This window comes from Passer domesticus, chromosome 1, assembly GCF_036417665.1.
Source record: "Passer domesticus isolate bPasDom1 chromosome 1, bPasDom1.hap1, whole genome shotgun sequence".
Lineage (NCBI taxonomy): Eukaryota > Metazoa > Chordata > Aves > Passeriformes > Passeridae > Passer > Passer domesticus.
In genome coordinates this window covers 123582896-123606372 of record NC_087474.1, presented here as the reverse complement: position 1 = coordinate 123606372, position 23477 = coordinate 123582896, and the positions used below count along the sequence as shown (strand labels likewise).

General features: G+C 41.0%; 1 protein-coding gene across 1 annotated transcript in view; it reads right to left on the bottom strand.

Annotated features, from left to right (window-relative positions):
• Nucleotides 1-23477, bottom strand: part of LOC135304222 (uncharacterized) — a 123690-nt gene that overhangs the window by 12574 nt on the left and 87639 nt on the right. The window contains exon 4 of the mRNA XM_064426801.1: nucleotides 2803-2871. Within this exon, the coding sequence (XP_064282871.1) occupies nucleotides 2803-2871 (69 nt within the window). The remainder of the gene's footprint in view (nucleotides 1-2802; nucleotides 2872-23477) is intronic.

Here is a 23477-nt window from a genome sequence, read left to right as displayed (position 1 = left end):
TGTAAAATTAGTGTAGGTTAACTTTTGATCATAAAAATTAACACAGAATGTTCCTGGTGTCAGTCCATGGCACAGCTAAAATGGTTTTGCTGCCTTAATTTCATACTATGTCTGAAACATATCTGGAATTTCAAGTTCCCAATTCCTCAGCCGATAGAAATGGCTTCTGAGATGATTTTCACATTCTGGGAACAGATTTTTACCCTTAAATAAGCCATGTGTACTCTCAGACTTAACATTTTGTCTTGAAATAAAACAGCAGTGATAATTGTTAATTTAAGACCCCACACAATGCAAATTTATGTTCTGGAGCCAAATATGCTGATTGGAAACAGATGAACATGAAATGTCTTTTACTGAGCAGAATTAAAACTAAGTATTAGTGAAGTGTGTTGCTAATTTGACACATGACACATCAGACATTGATTACTGACTTTTTTCTTTGCTACAGTGAAATACCAGAAGTACCTTATTAATCTTTCAAGAATTTTACAACCGCTGTTACGAAGTGCCACATGTTCAGCTCCTGTCCTCTCCTGTCCTTGTGGGTTTCAGCAGGTTTACTAGTACTCACCAAGGATGAAGTTACTCTTTCCATTATTCCTGACATCTTTTGTTTTGGAGCTTTAGTGGCAAAAATAAAGATATTAAGCTTTAATGCTCATCTTCTGCTCAGACCTTGAGATCAAGCTCAGAGTGTTGTGCATGGACTTGTGCCTGAGGACTGGAAAAAAGCACTCCAGCTTTCAAAATGGGCAGGAAAGGGGATACAGGGAACCAGGGAACCAGCCAGCCAGCCTCACCTTCCTCCCTGGAAAGGTGATGGAGTGGCCCATTCTGGAGGCCATCTCTATCCACATGGATGATGGGAAGGTGCTCAGGAGTACCAGTTTATTACCGCAGTAGTATCAGTTTAATACATCACTAAAAGCAAATCATGCTTGACCAACTTGATTGCCTCCTGTGATGAAACAACTACTGGGATGCTTGGAGGGAGAGCAGTGGATACTGCCTACCTTGACTTCAGTACTCAGTAAGGCTTTTGACCCTGTCTTTCACAAAATCCTCATAAGCAAACTCAGGAAATGTGGGCTGGTGCCTGGACAGTGAGGTGGATTGAGAAGAGGTTAAACAGCAGATCCCAAGGGTCATTATCAGGGGCACAGGGTCTAGTCAGAGGCCTGTCACCAACGGTGTTCCCCAGAGTTCTATACTAGGCCCAGTACTGCTTAACTTGTCCATCAGTGGTTTGGATGAAAGGGCAGATGCCTCCTCAGCAAGTTCACTGATGACACCAAGCTGGGAGCAGTGGTCAATCCCGCAGAGGGCTGTGTGGTCCTTCAGAAGGACCTCGACAGTCTGGAGAGATGGACAGAGAAGAATCTTCTTAAGTTTAACGAGGGCAAATGTAGGGCCCTGCACCTGGGGAGGAACAACTGCATGCACCAGCACAGGCTGGGCATTGACCTTCTGGAAAGCAGCTCTACAGAGAAGGACCAGGGTGTGCTGGTGGACAACATCTGTCCATGAGCCAGCAGTGTGTCCTTGTGGCCAAGAGGCCAAAGCTGTGTCCTGGGCTTAGGAAGGACATTGCCAGCAGATCAAGGGAGGTAATCCTGCCCCTCTCCTCAGTCCTGGTGAGGCCACATCTGGAGTGCTGTGTCAGTTCTGAGCTCCTCAGCACAAGAGAGACATGGAGCTCCTGGAGCAGGTCCAGCAAAGGACAATAAAGATGATTAAGGGACTGGAGCATCTCTCTTATGAGGAAAGACTGAGAGAGTTGTGCCTGTTCAGCCTTGAGAAGAAATGACAGAGGGGACCTTATCAATGTCTATCAGTATCTGAAGGGAAGGTGCCAAGAGAAGATCCAGGCTCTTCTTGGAGGTGTGAAGCAACTGAACAAGAGGCAACAGGCAGAATCTGATCCACAGAAAGTTCCACCTGTATAGGAGGATAAGTACCAGCAGAACTTCTTTACCGAGCACCGGAACAGATTGCCCAGAAAGGATGTAGAGTCTCCCTCACCGGAGATATTCAGGAACTGTCTGGACAAAATTCTGTGCCATGTACTTTAGGATGATGCTGTTTAAGCAGTGAGGTTGAACCAGATGACCCACTGTGGTCCCTTCCAACCTCAGCCATTCTCTGATTCTATGTGACTCAGTATTTGGAAAGCAGCAGTAATAACCAAATAAGCTCTGAAGTGCTGAGGCTACCAGTGCTTGTTTGCACTGAAGGTCTCTGTTACAAAAAGCTAACACAATCTACTGAATGGAAAAACAGTAACCAAAGTACAGGCTGGGAATAAAGGATGGTAAAAAGCCTGGAACTGCTGGAATACTTCCAAAAAGGAGTCAGGTAAGTAACAGAAATAAATAAAAAGCTCTGGAGGACTAAGGCAAGAAGTGTTCACTTGTACTGGAGGTCTCCATTGTAAAAGCTAAAACAAATTTACTGAATGGAGTGACTGTAACCAAAGTACAGGTTGGGAATAAAGGGTGAGAAAAAGCCTGAAACTACTGGAGTACTTCCAAAAGGGATTCTGCAGCACATACATGGCTGCATGACTGAGGCCAGCAAGAGAAGAGAAAGCCTGAATCTTTCTGAAATGGCATTCAACTATATACTTGCAACTAATGAATCTGCCAATCCAATGGACTAGTAAAGGTGGAGGAAGAGAAACTCATTATCACAACACACCTCCCAAGACAGCAGAGGAGGACATAGTAAAATCATTCTGGAATTTGTCTGTTTTTATCAACCCCTGGGAAAAAAGAAGTGCATTTTAATTTAAAAAGGTACCTGTAAAAGCAGAATGCCAAACTCTTGTCTGCACTCCAAACAGGGGAGAATGTAATGCTCCAGAGGATTCTGAAAAAAAAAAAAGGACAAAACAAGAATATATGAAGAAGGCATTAAAAACCCCAAAACACAAAATAGCAGTAACACTTCAGTGTTGTATGTCAGTATTGAAGGTCATGGAAACAGGACACCAAGGCCAGTCCATGCCAGGAGAAGGGAGGAGAAGTACAAGACAGCCACAGCAGCAATTGGGACTATTTCACATGAAAGGTGAGCTAAATGATGACATCAACATGGCTGAAGCCTGTGAGCTGTGTAATAACAACTAATTAAAAGGTCATTAGGAAAGCCTTAGACCACAAGCTTGCGAACGACGCAGCATCTGATGTGTGAGATGAAATGCATCTGTGCTGGGGATCAATGAATAAATGCAAACAGGGTCAAAATGCAATTTTTAATTCACTGATGAAGGACAAAAAAAAAAAAGTGTGCCTTTTAAGTTCTTGTTATAGATAAACAATCTCCTTTTTTTTTGTGTTTTTGGCTATTTCCAAATAAAGAAGAGAGAAAATACTGCAAAGAAATACCACAACTATGTTTCCATGATAAAAATTTAGTAGGGCATGGAATCAATGTCAGCTACTTTACAAGTAACTGAGGAAAAAATATCAATATGTAAATGTTAGTGTTATTTCAGGGCAGCTGCTGGTTGATTTTGACATGAAAATATGGAATCTACAGCGATTATCTGTTTTCCCATACTCAAAGTCAAGGTCAAAGAGCAAATTATTTGTGTGCTCAAAAACCTTTCACACCACCCTGGCTGGGAGGGATAACAGGATATGTCCCTTGCTAACAACAAAAGAGCACAAAAAAATCCACTTTAATTTTTATATGTCTACATGTAAAAATTTTGCCTTTTTTTTTTCTCAGTCTCTTTCCCATTTCTAAAACATTTATTTTAGACAATACTTTTTAAAACCATGGTAGTATTGTATTTAGAAAACACTACTCCTGTCTAGTCAATCAATACATCTTTCGTTTAATTTGCAACACCTTCTCCTTTTTCTCCACAAAATTATATTACCTACTTTTTGGAGCTTTAAACCAGTTATCAAAGTCCACATAGAAAAAAAAAATCCAAACTTTTGTATTTTGTGTCACCTGCTAAAAATAATTGCAAGTATCTTCATAATAAATTGGCTGACAGAAAAGCACATACTTTTGAAACTTTGATAAAATTTTCCTGTAATTAAGCATTTGTGTATGCAACAGGTAAGGTAAAAATAAGTCAGTGTATTTCTTAGGGAGGAAAACACCTCTGCTGTGGGATGCAGCTTTCTACACATCTTTTTATGTGGAAAAAAGGCAGTGATGGAGGAAGGAGAGGAGCAGTTTTCCTCTCTGCTGTGTGGCTGGTGACACCCAGCAGAAAGGGAGAAATGCCAAGCTGAGGAAGACTCACTATCATAATGGCTTGTAAGAGAGCTCCAGAACACAGTTACCACATAAGTGCACACACAAAGGAGTTCTTATCTTCCTGTACCAGCAAGAATACACTTTTACTTTCTAAATGATACTAGTATATAGACATAATGACTAACATACGTGTGGTTTATTCCAATAGTAGTAATTCAAACAAACACATTTATGATATGTCAGTGTGAACTATATAGTGAAATATGTTGTTTAGTGAACACCAGTGTACACTATGTTAAGAATGTATAGCCTATTTTATCTTCTAAGTGTTTATAAAGAGGTCACAGAAATAAAAAGTGGAAGTATTAATACTGGAGTAGTTACTATACAGTGAGTTGCTAGAATCCTCTGGTGCCACAATAAACACAGTGCTCTAGGTCTCAAAGATTTCCCAAAGGGTCTCCATTAAATTGTGAAACCACCAGGAAAGCACACACCACATGGGCTTCACTGAGCCTGGCTCTGGACCCAGGACAGAAATGACTGAAGAAGATATACATACAAAACTCAAACAGGTAAATGGTCTGTGGAACTTTTAGCACATGACTGGTTTCATCACTCATGCCATGGAATAAAACCCCAATGATGCTATTTAGCAGTGTGCACTGACAAAACTGTCAATGGATAAAGCTTATAAGTAATGTGGAGGCAGACCAAGTTCTGAACTAAGTTACAGACTGTGTAAGTTCTGCAGTGTAACACACAATATTCTCATGCATGGGACTGTGAAGCAGCAGTGTGGACAACCCTCTGTGAGGACTCATGTCTCTGCCAGCAGGACAGTAGGACATGTTTCTGCCTCAGACAGGCAGCAGTGGTAGATGCAGGATGAACAGCCCAAGGCAGAACTATGTACTAATTGCCCTGTTTGAGCAGATGAACTGTTCTGGTAATAGATGTCCAGTAGCACTCTATCAGTCCAAAATAGTGCCCTTCAGCAACACATTTCAGACAAATCTTTTAATCAACACAGCACCCTTAACACAGCTGAGAAGGGCCACATACACCACAGTGAGTATTTTTAATCATTAACATGTAACTGCAAGAAAAAGTAGAGAAAATTAAGAATACAGCACAAATTTCAGTAGAATTTATGAACAAGGACTTATCAGGATAGCTAAAAGCACCAGATCCTCCTTTCCCAGTTTAATATACTGTTTATCATAAGAGGTCTCACATGAACATTTTTCAAGTTCCAATTACTCATGCAAGTGCAATTCTTATGTGTTTAGCAAGCACCATGACAGACCCCTGTCCCCAAATTTCGGTTACTCCTGCTACCTCCCTGAATGGCCCAGTTCTAATGCAGAAGAACCCAGAAAGGCCACTAACAAGTTACATGCACTTGTTTTTCTCCATGAAAATATGAAGACTATAAATAGACAAGAAATAAACAGACTCTTCTTGTCCCACTCCTTCCATGGAATTTGCAGTAGAATACCAGGCCAGCCCTGCATTGGAAGAACCAACCTACTTGTGATAAACCAATACCAAATGCTTGGCCTCCAAGAAGGCAACTTATGTCTGACAGCCACTATAGTTGATTCTTAGGCACTTTTTAATTCTTTCTTGCATTCTTCCTGGACCTAGAGGCCCAGGATTTCATTTCTCCTGCAGTTGTATGACTCAGATGAAAATACAGCAGTATATGTTGCTGTACAGCTGGATGCACAGTAGAGTTTGAAAATGTTTACCATTGAGAGCTCAGTGCTTCTTCCTGGTGATGGACAGACCTGCTTCCTGCAGGCAGGCACAGTGGGGCACAGCTGCCATGGTGTGCAGTCACCATTCCATTCCTTCCTCACTGACAACCTTTCTTAGGTATTTTTTTTCCTTTAAGTAACTTAACAAGGCCTGTGCAAGCAGATTTGTATCACAGAATCAGAGAAGCGTTTGGGTTCAAAGGGACCTTAAAGCTCATTTGGTTCCATCATCCCCACCATGGCCAGGGACACCTTCCACTAGACCAAGCTGGCTCAAAGCCCCATCCAGCCTGGTTCACTCCAACAGGAAAGACTGATCTCTGCAATACTTTCTCCTAGGAACATTAGGTGCCCCCAGAGTACTTCTCTTAAAAATCAATAATAGATATGATGATGTAGTGCCAAACACACAGTAGCTGAGATATGTGCAGAGAACTGATTGGTCACAGGCTCCTACTAGACTGGTGGAAATGGCCTCAACATGAATATTTAAAGCAACTGTCCTTATCTTTTCAGTTCTCTTTGGAGGTAAAAAAAAGAGAGAAAAGAAAGAGAGAGAAAGAAAAAACAAAAAATACTCTAAACCATCTGAGATCCAGAACAGCTAATATCAGACTTGTCAAAATCATAAAAAAATCACAACACTGAATGGCACACACAAAGCTGGTTTCCCTTCTGAGCTTCAGCTAAGATTTAATCTCCTCTCTAAGGGCAGAAAAAGCCTCACCTAGACAGGGAGCACCCAAACCAAGATAAGAAATTCTGGGCTAGACTCAGACTGCAAAAAAATATTAACTAATTTAATTATATGGGTGTGAGCCTACCACTTTCACCTCTGAACTGATATTTTTCTGTAGCTTTTTGCTCTATAAAATCCCACACTCATTCAAATTTCTTTCAAAAAAAAATCCTCCTGGGATGCCTAGAAAAACAGTCCACAATGGCTGGGCAGCTGGCATACTGCAATGGCTCATTATCCTGATTTCAACAGGAAATTTTTTTGCTGCTGAAATCAAGGTCAAGTGGAAAATTTTAACAACCAATATATGAGGAGATCTGTGCATCTACAGTTAAGTTTGTAACTAGATAAATTCCAATAATTTTTACCATTTTTTAGATTTTTTTTTTGACCATTTGGTAGGCAAAAAGATATGCAAATTGTTCAGGCAGGAGTGATGCTCCTTTTCAAGACAGACTGACTGACTTGGGGACAGCCACACCCAGGCCGGGTACTGGCAGAACAGAAACTCTCCTGTCATTTGTGGTGCCAGGCCACTCCAGTAATACAACACATTTAGAAGACTCATTAAATAATATCTTCACAATGAGGTTGAGACCTTTAGAACTAAGAGTCATTGAAACATGAACATAACATACAAAACTACAGAAAACTCCACCTTGTTCTACCAGGGATCCCTTTAGTTGGTCCCTTGCCAGTTCAATATTCTTGAAATAAAAAGCACCCATGATATGAGAAAAACAAAACTCAGAGTCCTGTGACTGGCATTGCATATTTAAAATTGAAAAACCCCAGAGGAAGGAATGGCCAAAGTGTTTGCCATGTAAGCAAGAGCCCAGTGAGGATTTTAAAATGGAGAAAGAGGCCAGCCTAACATCTGGATTTCTTGTTTGAGATACATCTGAAGAATGGAAGAGACATCTGTCCCTGGATATTATCAGCAGAGGGACACATCTCATAACAAACTCTCAAAGGCATTGTCAAGGATGTATCTTCTTCAGCATCTCTTAACTCAAAAGCATGGTGTGCCCCGTGCCTGGGGTAAGCATGCAGGCACTGTAGTGAGGACTCAGGGAGTATAGTTGATTTTTCCTACTTTTCCTTGCTGGAAAACAGGGAGTTTTATTCCTCAGCCTGACTCCTCTTTAGACAACCACAACCTGAGGATTGCCAAAACTTATCAGTTTAATCTCAGAGATATGAATCTTAATGAAGAATAATTAAAGCAAAGACTGTTTTGCCTTGCTGATGGAAACTGAAAAAAATGGGATGAAATTATTATAAAACAATTTTCAGATAGGCAACATCATGCCAACTAAATGCATCTTATGAAAAACTAAAAAATTACCTAAATATACTTTCTACAGCTGCTCTCCTTTTTGCCTTCATACAAGGTCAGAGAAGTCTCATCCTTGAACACTAAAATAATTGAAACACCACAACAGGAAAAGTGAAAACCACACACGAAACTTTATTTGAACTACCTGGATGACTACAAATCTGAATTAGGACACCACACACCAACATGTGCAGACACACAGAGAGGAATGCCCTGTGCCCAAGCTGGCCAGGCTGTAAATGAATGCAGAGGGAGCTCCAAGCTGCTGCCCATGCTCTGCTGAGGAGCACACAGTGCATTAAATTCATCAGGAGGTGGGAGCCACAAGTTGCACGACACAGAAAAGCTTCCTTCCAACATGTTTTCCATGAGTAAAAAAAAAAAAAAAAAAGTTAAAACACCTCCTAAACATCTTTCTTTGCAAAAATATTAATCTCACCGCTTTTTGGGAAAAAAAAGTAATAGAAGGGAAAAACAAAACAAAACCTCAAACAATCAAGGCAGTGACACAGTCACAAAAAAGAAATGGAAATGTTTAAGAGAATGAAATTCAATTCATCACTGACCTTTGCCTGAATGAAACATTGGGAAATTTTGCTGGTTTTGGTAAACTGCCAGAAAAAAGTGATTTTAAAAGTGTCATGATGTATATGAAATATTCATATTTGGATGTGTCAGTGATCTTGCTCAGAAAGTGTACCTGGTGTTTCCCTTAATGGAATCTTCTATTTCTTCACTTGCATGGTGGTTTTTTGTATTGGTCTCTTTTCTAACCTAGTTTATTCTGTGATTCTGTGTTTTGTTGGCTTTTTTTTATGAGTCTCACATAATTATGATTTACAAATATTGCAGGTAGCCTCTCATTCTGAGAGTTAACATTCAACAGATTTGTTGACAAACATTTTATTTGGTATTGCCTAACCTACCAAGAAAGAAAACCAATTTTTTGAAATAAATAACTTAAATTGGAGAGATACAACTGGAGCACATTTGAAGCTTACCATCTTTCCCAACAGTCAGTCCACATTATAGATATAAAAAGGTTTTTAGAAACAGATATACTTTTTTTTGTAATTTTTACCAAAAAAAGAAAGATGAATTCAGGTACTGAAAAAGCTAGGCTTGTATCTTTCAGGGAAATGCTAAGTTAAGGCTAAATTCAGAAATATTGTTTATACTTTCAAGAGGTACTTAGCATCCAAAAGTCAAACAGTGTCCATGAAATAGGTGCTTGGTGTTTGTGGAGACCAAATTTAGCAAATCAAATTGGAACATACAAAGATGAAGACTGCCTTTTGAAATATTAGACTTTGTGCACTTTAGCTACTTGACGAAGGCACCATGCAAGGTGGAAGGAATATAGTCCATTCCTCCTCACATCCCTGGCCCATCACCCTTGGCAGCAGATCATACACATCTATTATTGACACCTCTTGCTGAAGAGGAGGAGATGAAAACAGGACTTAGCTGCATATGTGCTGGAAGTACCAAAAGGGGATTCTTGCTTCCTGTCTACAAAAGAATCCCTTTGATTTTATGCAGTTGCCTAATTAAATTTCACTGTGCATATTAAGTTTTCAGATGTCTAGCTATTTTAAGCTCAGCCCTAAATCAAAAGTGCACATATTCATTAACTGACCCTTTCACTAAAAGGAAGAAAACCAAAACCTCAGATAAGGTTTGTTGTACGTAAAGATATCCCCCACTCCAGATGATTCCTTGGTTCAACCAAGGAGAAGAGATCATGCACATAACTTTTAACTAGGTCACAAACTCTACCTGTCTAATATTTTATTCATGCACCTTGTAAAGGGATGCACATTATTTGAAGTTCCAAGAGGAGCATCATGCTATGAGCAACAGCTCTTCACAAGTGCTTCAATATTGTGTTGGGATTACTTTATTTTAGGGATGGAGAGACAGATCCAATTTCTTCAGTCACTGAGAAATAACAACATAAAATCAAGTTGTCAATCTCTTGACATACTATTTGCTTTAACTTATACGCAATAGTTCCTTGATGAGTTGGTGGATTACTCTAGAGGAATTCTCAAATATACTTGTAAGAAGAAATTAATCGTCCAAAGTCTACATTAGCCATGCAGAATTTATACATATATTAGACAATATTTAATGGTCACAGTGTTTTTAGAACATATATACAGAATAACTGTGTGAATTTTCAGCTGGGAGATAGTAGATACCTTTAAAAATTATGTGAGAATTCATCAAGTGCCATAGCTCTCTGCTCATTAACCTGGGTGTTAAAACATGTCTGATCCTGCTTCTTAGGATCTTTACAATCTGATCTTCTTTAGGCCAGTATTTGTTACACCCAATTCACTAAGATTCAGAAATTCTATCTTGAAATTTTCTTTTTTCTCCTGTAGCTAGGAAATGTTGGATATCTACACCACACTCAGTGCTGCTGAGAAAGACAAGGGCCTTTGCAGAGGTTAAAAGCAGGCTCTGGGCACTGAGCCGCTTTGCCCTGCTAAACTGTGTTTGGATTTGCTGTGAGAGTATACAATACCTGGATAGAAACTCTTGAAATACCAGGGGCAACCTAATATAAAAAAACAGGGAAGCAGCAGAATAAACTATTTATGAGCCATTTTTCCACTTCATTTGCTAACTTAATATGACTTACACATAGGTACTGGACGTGGAGCATCTACCTTTTTGGGTTGGATGTTTGCATTTGACTGCAGAATATTTAATTTCACACTGGACAACACATTTTAAGTTCTTCAAGAAAAGAAGTCAGGATCAAGTCTTGCTGGATGAGTATAGTTGTAAAAATTAACACGATGAGAGATAAAAGCAACTGAGTTAAGACTTAACAGTTGCTTTTTTTCTTTTCTACTATCACACATAAGAGTTTGGTAACATCATACCATACGATGATGAAAGTTATAGCTTGAAAATGCTACTGTTTTGGAGATGTCATGCAAAAAGTTTGAAAAAGGAAAGAAATTAAGGTCAGGTGACATGAAAAGAGAAACCAGTCTCAGGGTACTCATGGGATGCAGCATAGAAAAGAGTTTATCCTGTAGACATGATGTCAGGAGTAGCACAGGCTCCATTCCAGAGCCAATTGAGGAGCTGGAACACAGGAGGAGAAGGTGAGTGCTCTGTGTTTGCTCAATCATGAGAAGAGAGGGCTACAGGGAGACCTACCCACTACCTGCTACTGCCTGATGGGAGGGGACACAGACTGTCCTCAAAGGGACACAAGGAGGAAGGGAAGCATCAACCAGAGCTGCAGCATGGGATATTACAGCCTTATATGGGGGAGAAAACTTTTTATTTTCAGGGAAGTGAAGCACTGATACAGAAATCCAGAGAGTCTGCTGGACTTTTATCCTTGGAGATACTGGAAAGTGTCCTGTGCATGGCCTTGAGCAACTTGATCAGATGGGATTCAGGCTGGTCAGCAGGATGGACTAGGTGACCTCTGCAAGTCCTCTCCAACCTATACAATTCTCTGATCTCATCTTGCCAATTCATTTTAGGGATGCCAAAAATCAAGTGTTTCTTTGTCTCACCCTCTCCTCAACAGCCAGAGATCCAGACATGGAAGACAGAGTAATAAACAAGTACATGTTTAAATTCATCACCATCTATATCCACCTCTTTCCATTTATCCATGCTTGAAAGACTGGAATATTTGCTTCTCAGTATGCACCGGGCATTTCCTCTGCTCTTTTGCTTTCTGCATCTCTCAGTGATTTACTTGCCAACAGCAAACAAAACAGGATGACTTGAGAAAATCAAGAAAACATGAGGAAGAGAACAAGAACCACGTAGAGAAAGAAAAGCATCATCTTCCTTTTTAGCAGCAGGCACCTGTAATTTATTCAGCTAGGCAGCGACTTAATGGCAGTGCTGTGCAGGACTGCTTTGTGTACAGCATTAAGGAATCAGTTCAGGAAAGGGGGTGAGAAGGATAAAAAGCTGCTAATTCCAGTGTTTAACTGTGAGTAGAGGCTAAACAGAGGGCTGATGGGCTGTGCCAGTCTGCGCAAGCCTGGCTGCCATGCTGAAAACATGCCCCAAATTCCCTGTATTGGTGCTACAGATATGCAGGGATACACAGGGACACACATGATCTACTGGGACAAAAATCAAGTGACAGGTGTAACAAATGCTGCTATTTAGAAACTGTCTAATCAAAGATGTTCTGATGCCCCAAAACACGTGTTAGGCAGGGAAATTGCCTGGAATCCAGGAAAATGGAAGTACTCCATAAAGTTCTATGGCACATATCACATGGACTGAACTAGCCCAGTTCAACTATGATGTGATCTGCTCCTTGCAGCTCACAGAAGACCACATTGAGGCAGAACCATGCAATGACTTTTGTCAAAAGAAAGTAGAAGATATGTAATCAATATTGAGTTAGGCTGTTTGACTCTCCCCAGTGTTTCTGCCAACAGTACAAGCAAGAACATACCAATATTTGCAGTGATACAACTCAGTACCAGTATTCCCGGCAGACACTGAGCAACAGAGATCACTGAATTAATTTTTTCTCTTTAGTGAAAGTAAATAATAGCATTAGTAGAGACTGACAGAGGACAAACAAACTAAAGCAACTCAGCAAACCCACACAAAACCTGGGTAATTAAACTCTCATTTTTCACAGCAAGGATGCCTGGAATCTCAACACTGCAAAACATGTGACACTTCCCCCATTCAATTTTCCTTAAATCAGCTCTTTTTCTTCACTATCCCCAGCAAACTCAAACTACATTTTGAAAGGATCCATTTTAAGAGATAAGCACAACTCCATAATGAAGCTACTGAAATCAAAGCCCAGCCCTCTGGTACTTTGTCACATGGCTCCCAGGAAAGGCTGCTGGGAGTCATTAAAAAAGCAAGTACTCAGTGAATTCTCATCTTAAGGATGTTCAGAGTGAATCCAGAGCCTGGATTCAAGCTATCTTATCTGCTAGTAACTAATGCAGAGAGCAAACTTTGTGCTCACCACCAGTGAGCCTCCAATTGGCTTTCCAAAGCAGATGCTGTCCACCCTGGATGGAAGCCATGATACTACAAATGTGGTTTATGGTTGGTGAGATTTCCAGCCAGTGTCTCTGCACAGCCAACAGTCTCTTTTTCAGTTCATTTTCTCATCTTATTGTCTATGCTGTCATTATCCAATCTGACTATTACACCAGCAAACCAGGAACCTGCTGCAAAGGAGTACTTATGAGGGTAGAAATGTTTTACTTTAAATAATTGCTATGAAAGAATAAATGCATACAGCTCCCACCTCTGCATCTTTGCTTTCAGGATCCAAGCATTATTAACAACTCTTTTGATAAAGAAACTATTATTGTTTTTACACAATAGGAGGTGGTGTTAAGGATTAGTAATATACATGCAATGTTTATTAATTTCATAATGAACAACTTATTTGCATTTATAACCTACACCTCAGATACAAAGTACAGCTTTGTAGCTGTACAGCTGCCCTCTCTTTGTCACCACAGTCACATTGGTTTCATCCCACAATCCCTCCACCAAAGAAATGCACAACCAATATAAACAGCATCACTTCCGTATCACTGCTTTGTGAGTTATGGGAATGCCATAGCAGCCACAATGTATTAACTGCAAAACACTACACCTATCCCAAATTCTCCTTCAGCAAACTGCTGGGACCAAGCACCAGAGCAGTGATAGGTGGGGGGCAGCCAAAGAAGTGCTGGCCCTTTCCACCCCTTTCAGCTGGCCAAGATAGCTCACCTGTTGGATGAAAGCAGCTTAGAGTAAGATCATCCTGGGAAGGGGCAGGGTTACAACAGCTCTCAGCAGAGCCAACTGCTGCAGTGCTGGCTTTGCAGAGGTGCTCACAGCTGTGTCAGACTCTGGAGCAGGTTCCTGGAAGCAGGAGCAGAGAGGGGCAGGACACCCAGCCCAGCGGAAGCAGACGGCACTGTTTGCACTGCAGGCCAGCTCCTGTTCCCCTGTCTGACAATGGCAAATCTCTTTGTCCCTTGGCAGTTCTGGGAACAGAATATTGTCTTGTGAAATTCCAATGCTGTTTTAATGCTATCATTATTAGCATTGTCTTCAGACAATAAAATGTTCTGTCGCAGTCGCTGTGGGCTCGCAGCAGTGAATACACACTGAGTCACCCCACATTAACTTAAATAGCACAACTGTGTGAATACATGTTCTTCAGTTAAATCTACACACACTTGAAAGTAAAAATAAGCAGATCTCCAAGGAAGAACTCACTTTCTACATAATGCAAAAGAACCCTCGCTGTGTGCTTCCACAACCTCAACAAACATGTGGCGAAAGGCTTAGTAAGACTGCTCCTATTTTCTGATCTGGTAGTAGGTGAGTACACAAAGCCACCCCCAAAGGGTTATGAAATTAAAAAATGTGCATGCCTAAACCTGTCTTTATCTGTCCCGGGACCTCCAAAACACCAGCAGAGGTGGTACCCACAAGCAGCCACTTGCACCATGATGCCAACACAGAGCAGCTTCTGCCCCCCTCCTTTCCCTTCAAATCAGCACCTCTCAAGAAGAATAACTGCCCAGATGCTTTCTCACCATCTGTAAGAACACACCCCCCACGTTCTGTTCAACACCATTCAGAGCAGGAGATACCCAGAGGATTTCAAGGTGGAGCACAGGGACAGTCTAAGGCCCAGACATTCACTCTTGTCACAGGCTGTGCTGCCAATTCATCATGCACTGCTGACACCAAAGCACATAAAAGCAAAGCAAACAACTGATCTGTGCTCAGACTTGTCTGTGCTTCTGTCCCTTAACTAAACCCTCATTAGGAATAGAAACTGCACGAAGTAAGAGATTCCGTACTTTGAAACGAAACTACAGGAGGCACCAAGGGATAAAATGAGTGCACTTTTTTTTTGTTTTACACCTCTGAAACCATCCAGCACAGTCCTCCTCACACCAAAGCTTCACAGCTGCCTGCAGGCACATTATTTTACACTTCCTAAAACAAAGCCTCCCACGTCTAACAGTTCTAACACACAACCAGATATACTCCAACTAAGTATCGTCATTTCAAAATGGTTTTGCTATTGTGTGTGCTCAAAATATTGGGCACTTCAACAACTGTCATGATAGAGCATGACTTCTGTACGGTATGAATTCAAAGGATGCAAACTGAGGCAAATAAAGCATTCATACCATCAAAGATCCTTAATTCTCTTTCTGTAGGAAGAGTTCTGATGTGCTCACCTGAAGCTCCTGTTCTTGCCTTACTTTTTGCAGGAATTTCTCCTTCTTCCTGTCCCATAATTCCTTGTGGACAAGAACTAGGGAAAGGAAGTCCCCAGCTGCCTGGAAGTTTTAAGCCCAAGTCAGAAAACATGAATAAAGAATATAGCACACAAAAGTGTTCAAGTGAAAATCTAGCTATAAGAAAAATGATACCACTGAAAAGCCCTTGTTTTTTTACCTCACAACTCCCCTAAATTTTCCATCTCTCCCTCTCTATCCTGAAGCAACAGTGTCTAAAGTAAAGAAATGCTACTTTCTTGCCTAACTGTGAGGAAAGCTGTGGACCATAGCTTCTTACATATGCAAAATGAAGGCAATACATAAAAATCTGAAGAAACAATCTTTTTTGCACCCATGTATGAATCATTAATTTCTGCAATTGCCTGTGCAGAACAATGAACAGTATTAGATAAACAGCCAGCAGTCTTAAACTTAATTTAAGCCCACATTGAAGCTGTCTGGGAGGAGCTGGCAGCTGGCCACCTTGCCAGAGACCAAGGTGACAGGACACACTGTCTTTTGGAGCTGCTTTTATCCTACACTGATTTCCCCTTTTATCCCTGGCAGGTCTCTTGTGCACCTGTGCAATGCAAGCCTGGTTATCTCTGCCAGCCCAAAAGAGCACAGCCCAGCCCACGGGGTACCTCCCAGTGGCTGAATTACAGACGAAACAACAGTGTGCCCTTGCCCAAAGCATACACTGTATGCCACAGGTTTTGTGACTCCTGGGGCTCCCTGCAGCACAGTTTTATGTGGTGGGCAGAGTCACCAGCTTCCCCAGTTCTCTCTCCTTCACCCAACAGCAAAAAAATGCAGCATGGCCTGTGAATGGAAACCACTGGAACCGCTGGAAACAGCTGGAATAGCAATGCAAAGAGATACTTGAGAGACCACAATGTGGTGAAGAGGGGTAGCACGCTACTGTCACCAAACACTGAAGAAAGCTTACCATACCAATGGAAAATCAACGGAGGAAACCAATGACTTGAACCCCACGGACACAGGGAAAGGAGTAGGGATGTGAGAAATTTGCAGGTGTTTGCTCCCAGGCCCTTCCTGGTCTTAGGTTTATGGTCCTGCATGGATTTCCCAGACGAGGCCATTGAAAGCCTTGCACGTCATGGTTGGGCTGGTGTCACCCTTGCATGTGACAGTCCTCTCCTTCCAGATTAGACAAGGCAGCCAGAAACAACAACTCCAGTACTGAATACAACTGGCATAAATGACAAAGTACCACAGGGATTGAGGGAAATGTTAACACAGTATTCCTGGCCTAAAGTTTTCACTGTTCTCACATCACTACCACTACAGGAAGGGAGCGAGGTTTCTGGGGCAGGTTGTTATGGCAGCCCTGCACTGCCTTGCACCAAGATTGCCTAAATGGCAAAGTGCAGCATGCTTGGTTGAGGGCTAACTCCTCCTGTGAGCACTGCTGCTTATGTGGAATTGAGATGGATATTTGTAATCACACTTCCTAACTGTTGGCATTTTCATAGTATTTGCCGAGCAGGTGAATCCTTCAAACAATACCATGCAAAAGCTACATAAACCCTCAAAATTTCAGGTCAGACAATTTCCTCTCCTTCTTAGCACCCCAGATGTTTCAAACAAGGAGAGATGTGCAGTGCACAGGGGTAGTCTTCCAGAAAAGCTGACTTTTGGGGCTTACAGCTTATCCTCTGTCCTGAAAGGCTTATACTCCAACAATGTGAAAATGCTATCACTTATTATTACACTATATTTCATGCTCAATATTTATGCCCTTTTCTCCAGTGCCAAAAGCTCACATTGATACCTTAAACTTTACTGTGCAAATGCAAGACTTCTATTTTTGGGATGCCTTTTTATTTTTTTCCTTTTCTTTCTTGCCTCTCCTCCCTCAGACATGAAGGTAAGCTTTAAGATTTATTCAAAAATCCAAGAGCAATGCAATCTTGGCAAAACACAATCAAAGATGACAAAATACCCTGAGCATTAAAAACATTAAAAACACCACTTTTTTTATTTCACACATTCAATCCTAGAGTGATTTTTATTAGCCTACAGAACATTAAAGCCTTGTAAAGTCAGATTTACAACAGAACTTGAAACAGCCCCATCTATAGCCTATGAAGTGCTGTTATAACACAAATTCTAAGTGTCAAACTTTAGTGAATTATGTAACTCAGCACTTCCCCTCTTTTTTAGCTGTAATCTTATATGAAAAGCTGCTATCACAAAAACTGCCTGACCTTGTGTTGTAAATATCTCATTATTTTATTTATCTTACAGCTGTTACGAAAGTAAAAGTGACAAACCATGCATTAAATTGCTGATTTTGTGAACTGTTTTGAAAGCTTGAATGTCATTATGAGTTCTGGATTAAAATACATGGATAAAAAGCAAAAGGATAAGATAAAACAGGAATGAGTAGGTAGATCAAAAAATCAGATTTTTTAGCTTTATCTGTAAAATGTATGGGAGGCAACAGTCAACAAGAAATATCTGTCAAAACCACCAATTTGGGAAGTATTTAAAATAAAGAATTGCATATTCCTTCTTCTTAGATTCTCTTTGTTTCTTTTAATTGCTCCAGGACTTCAGCACAAACACAGAGTATTCTGATTTTTGGGCACACTCTTTGGGTAAATCTTCTTTGTTTTCTTCTCAGTAGCGAAAAATAAAATTTAATAAGTATGAACATTTACCTAATTTCCACAGTTCACAAAGTGAACTACTGCTCTTTCTTAAGAAATTTATGTCAGTAAATATGTAAGACCTACATGAATATATAAGTGCATTTCTCTTGAAATACATAAAAGCACAATAACTTGGAGTAAAAACCACACAAAATTGCTAAATAAATCTGAAAGTGCTGCATTTTCACAGTGAAGCACCACATTCTATCAATGTTACACCTTTTTCATGTGATGCCATTCATGCACTGAAAAGATAAATACCTATCATGCTGATAGTGAAAACTTCTATACCAGATCATGAATTTTTTTACATTACCCTACTAATAAATAAAACTGTTTTTTTCCCCACACTTGAATTCAGTTATTCAACTTCCATTCATCATCAGCAGAAAACAAGTAACTGAAATGTCAAATGTCACCATTAATACCAGTGCTGCAGGAGAAAGCTTGAAACCTGAAGCAATAATTAGGATTATAGAATCATTAAGGTTGGAAAAGGCCTCTAAGATCATTGAGCCAACCTTTAACCCAGCACCACCATCTTTATCACTAAGCCATATCTCCACGTGCCACATCTCCACACCACACTACCAGGAATGGTGATCCCACCACTGCCCTGGGCAGCCTAGATCAAAATACTGAAGAAGAAGAAGAATAGATGATCACCATCCCCCCAGATCACTCAGATTCAGAGGGAGGAGAAAAAAAAATCACTTCTAGACTAACAAAAACTACAGGATATCAAATGTAGTCATCACATCTTGTGAAAACTCTTCAGATTTTCCTCATGATGCAAATTAAATCTCCTTCTCCCCCCCCACAAAACCTTCTCTTTCAAGATATTTTCTGGATTTGCTCCAGGGGAATTGAGAAGCACAGATGAGCTAAAACAAGTAACCCAGCTTATCAAACACACTGCAAAGCTGGATGCATATGGAAATGAAATATATTCACAAGCAGATAGACTAGATATGTCAGTATGTTTTTGCCATCTCTGATATAAAAATAGGTGTCAGCAGAAACCCAGTATAAATTCTTGCAAGCCCCTGCAGGAATGCTGTTGTTTTCCTCTGGATGGTTCAACCCGCACAATCACTCAGAAACTTCTCATAATTAAGGAAAAAAAGGGCTGGGAGGGGATCCACCCCAAACCCTCTCTCCTGTTGTGTTCAAAACCCCTACCAAAAACCCCCACATTTTTCACATTAATTGTAGAAAGTACTCCTGGGTCATCACCACTGACCCAGGGTTTGTCCCTTGTCCAAGAAGGAACGACAGGATTCCCTTCCTGTGATACTGGTGCCATCACCGGAGGTCAGGAAAGAAGTCAGGAGCATTTAGTGGCCTCGAAGCCACTAAAAATGCATCTGCTTTTAACAGCAAAAGCAATGCCAGGCATGCTCCTACAAGCTTCACCTCAGAGGAAAACCTCCCTGGCTTTTTCTGTTCTGTTTTTCTGCGAGCAGGCATCGCAGCCGGCATGTGCGGGGGCTGATGCCAAGCACTCCTCAAACTCGCACTCCCACATCTTGGATGTGTTTGCCCGTGCTCATGCACGCATAAAAGAGCATGGCAAACTGTGGCAGCCGTGACCTGAAGGAAGCACCAAGCACGGTCAGCTACCCTCTGAATCAATTTATGCAGGCTGCACACATGCTCTCCTCCAGCACCAGTGTGGGCAACAGCAGTGCACACAATGAGAAAGGAGCTCTCTCTCAAAACAATTTAAACAAAAAGAAATTAAAAAAGGGAATTAGAAATGTTTCGCCTTCAGGCAGCTCTTGGTTTCTCCTCCCACCCAAAAAAAGCTAATGTGTTGCTTTTGTAAGCTATTATTAATTCCTATATAGATAAATATAGCGATTTCATGCCTGTTCTAGAAAATTAACAAATTGAACTGCCAAAACACACCCCACTGTATGACCAAAATGTTGTGTTTCACTCAAGCTTCTCAATTACAACTTGTCTTTTTCTGCATTTTTTTTCTCTTGCTTTCTCTTTTCCTCTCCCTTTTGCCCCAGATTTCCAAACTTCAAATTTCAGCAGATTAAATTGGTGGAAATCTTGCTCCTGAACAAAAATCACTTCTTGGTCTGCAACTGCAGCAGACAGGCAGGCTGCAGCCTGAGGATGCTGGATCAGCCACAGAGTATGGAGCATTTCAAATTTAGGTCACTTGTGCTGCTCTGACCCCAGTGAACAGCGACAGTGTGTTTTTCCACACTTGCCTGTTCTCCTGCTGACCTGCGTCTCGAACAAGACAAGTCCCAATGCAATTTAAAAAACAAGGTCAGCACAGGAGATATTGAATGCTAAATATGCCAGGAAAGGGGCAAAGTGACTGGGAAGAAGAGTTCACTTCCCCAAAGTTTGCTGATGGAGACTGAAGGTGCAAACACTAGAATTGCAAGGACACACATCCTTTGGCCGTTTTTGCCGCCTGCACGACTGGGATCCAAAGGGGGGACTGATGGCAGGCAGAAATTGTCACCATGCGAGGCAAAGCGGAGCTGAGCCAGCAGCACACACGATAAGAATTATCTCTGCTGGAGGCTGCTGGCTGCCACGCCGGCACCTCGACTCAGTGCTGACAAATGCCGGGGGGAGCCGGCGCCGAGGCCAGATGATAAATGCGGCACCTCGGGCGCTGGGGCTGTCAAACCAGCAGAGTACCCACCTCGCTGCAAATGAGCCAACCCCGCCACATTCAAGAGACTGAAACTCCTTGAGGAAGTAGCTGCTTGCTGTAGGAAGGTGGGAAATGTAGCCAGGTCCCATGGTAGTGAAGGTGAAAGGGAGAAAACCCCAATTCTCTTCCCTTGGGGCTCTGCTATTCGCTGGAGGGTTGGAGCAGGAGGCAGGGCAAGCTGCAACTGCACCTTTGTAACAACACCTACTCACACTGCTTTCCACTTGTTGGACTCAACATTCGTGTTTATTCTCCTGTAGTTCTTAAAAAACAAACCAAAACTATACACTTTGCACAACACAACAACTGTTTATGCAGAAGAATGGTTCCTGCACAACTGTGGTGTTTAACTACACCTGAATCCAAAGGGGAAAAGCTTAATGGACAGCAATATGAGATATTTTAGCTTGCCCCTAACTCTTATCATACTGGTTCAAAACTGCAACACGCCCCTGTGGACATCCTCAAGCACAAGCAGCATGGGCAGTCCAAAGGAAGGTAACCTGGAAGGAACTTTGCCCAGTGGCCATAGGCTTAGACAAAGATTAACAGAGGGATCAACCAGAGAAGCAATACTCACCAGCAAATAAAGCAGCCAAGCTTGTCACTGGCCACTGTAAAAGACTCCTAAAGGGGAAAACCAATCTGGACAGGCTCTAATAGGAAGAAGAACATTGTTTTAATGAGTTTTGGATAAATGCATTTACTGATGTTTTACTGATGTTTTACCCGTGTTTGCTGATGTTTTAAGCTGAAATAGTGTGGCCAGCAAGACTAGAACAGTATCTCCTGCCCTTGGCACTAGTGAGGCTGAATCTTGAATCCTGTGTCCAATTTTAGGGCCCTTCACTACAAGAAAGATTCTGAGACGTTGGAGTGTGTCCAGAGAAGGGCAAAGGAGCTGGTGAAGGGTGTGAAACACAAGTATTATGAGGAACAGCTGAGGCAAGTAGGGCTGTTCATTCTGGAGAAAAAGAGACTTAGGGGAGACCTTATCCTTCTCTACAACCACCTGACAGGATCTTGTAGTGAGGTGGGGTCAGTCTCTTCTCGCAGGTAACAAGCAATAGGACAAGAGCAAATGGCCTCAAGTTGTGCCATGGAAGGTTGAGATTGGATACTAGGAAAAAAAATTCATGGAAAGCACTGGAACAAGCTGTCCACGGAAAGGGTTGAGCAGAGTTATGTAAAACATGAGGAGATGTGGTGCTTAGGGACATGATTTAATGGTGGCCTTGGCAGTGCTGGGTTAATGGTTGAACTTGGTGACACTGTATGTTCCTTTCCAACCTAAATTATTATTTGATTCTCAGTTTTAAAGAATAGAACAAGAAGATGTGCCAGAATAGATCCAACTTGGGGGAAAGAAACCCCCACACTTTATGTAGATGGAGATAGGTTACATGAAAGAGCTGAGAATGAAATTATAAAGGGATGAAAAGTCAATATCATCTCTATATTATGACAACACAAAGCAGATCTGTCATAATAAGTAAAGTTCGTATTGCCTAATTTAGTTAACACGTTTTTAGAGAAACAGCAAAGTTCATTCACAGGGTACAATTTTTTTTTTCACTGCTGGGATATTTGCAGGAGAATCAGAAACAGGCATTGTTCTTATAACTTTCACACATCTAAAAGACTAATAAGCAATTAGGAATTATAGACGTTAGGAAAAGGGACTGATCTTTTCCCCAATCCTGCCAACTGAAGATTATTCTCTACCATCTCTTAGCTAATGGCTTGTAAGACTTAGAACTAGAAACCACAGGTGGTAGAACTTTTTCCCAGTTTCTGTAGCAGACCATTCTCTGGATATATGCATCTACAAAACAAGTACTTTTACGTTATTCTCTGTTAATTCCTGATTATTGTTGCATCACCTATATTGACAATTTCTTCAATTCTTTCTTCAATTTTATTTCGCCCTCAATTTTATTTCACACATTTGTTCTTTTCTTTCTTGAAATACTTCAAATTTTGTTGACAGTATCCCCCAAGGTATAAAGCATCCACACCTGACTGCCTAGATGAGGTGTCCACACAGGAGAAACAGAGTTTGATGCAATGCCAACCAACATCAACAGGGATCCAACTTCAGTGGCGTGAGAATCAAACCTTCAGAGCCACTACTCTCCCTGCAGTTGAGCATCTTTAAATGGCCAGCCATTGTGAGGCTCCTTCCCACTGTATTTCAGGCCCTTCATGGTATTATTCCCAAGTATTTTATGGCATTACCCTTTTTGAAGTTTCTCCACAACATGCAATAGTTTAATTTGGAATACACTTCTATAAAGTTAATTGCAGTTTTGCATTTTGTTTTATGTTTCTGACCTCTTTAGGTTCTTTTGAACTTCGAATATTTGTCCAGACACGTATTTTCAGCTCTTCATAATCTGAATGTCATTTATATAGCATCTGAATCCTCTTCATATGATTAGTTTAGTTTAGAAAGGACAAAAATTAAGCCTTTTGGAGAGACAAAGCAGGACAAAGTTTCTAAAGAAACGCACAGATAAATCCTGTTTTATCACACTCACCATCAGATTATTTTGCTGAAGTAATTTAGACTGGAAGTCCTAAAATACTGGCAGAAATGAAATAGAACCTATTTTGAAGGAAAAAAACACAGACAACCCAGAATTAAAGTTATATAAGCTTAGACTGACTTCTTTAATAAAGCAATGGGAAGCTGCAAACTGAGCAGAAGACAACAGCAACAGATTCCTGGATCAGAGATTATATTGCTGTATTAGAGAAAACCAGACATGACAGAG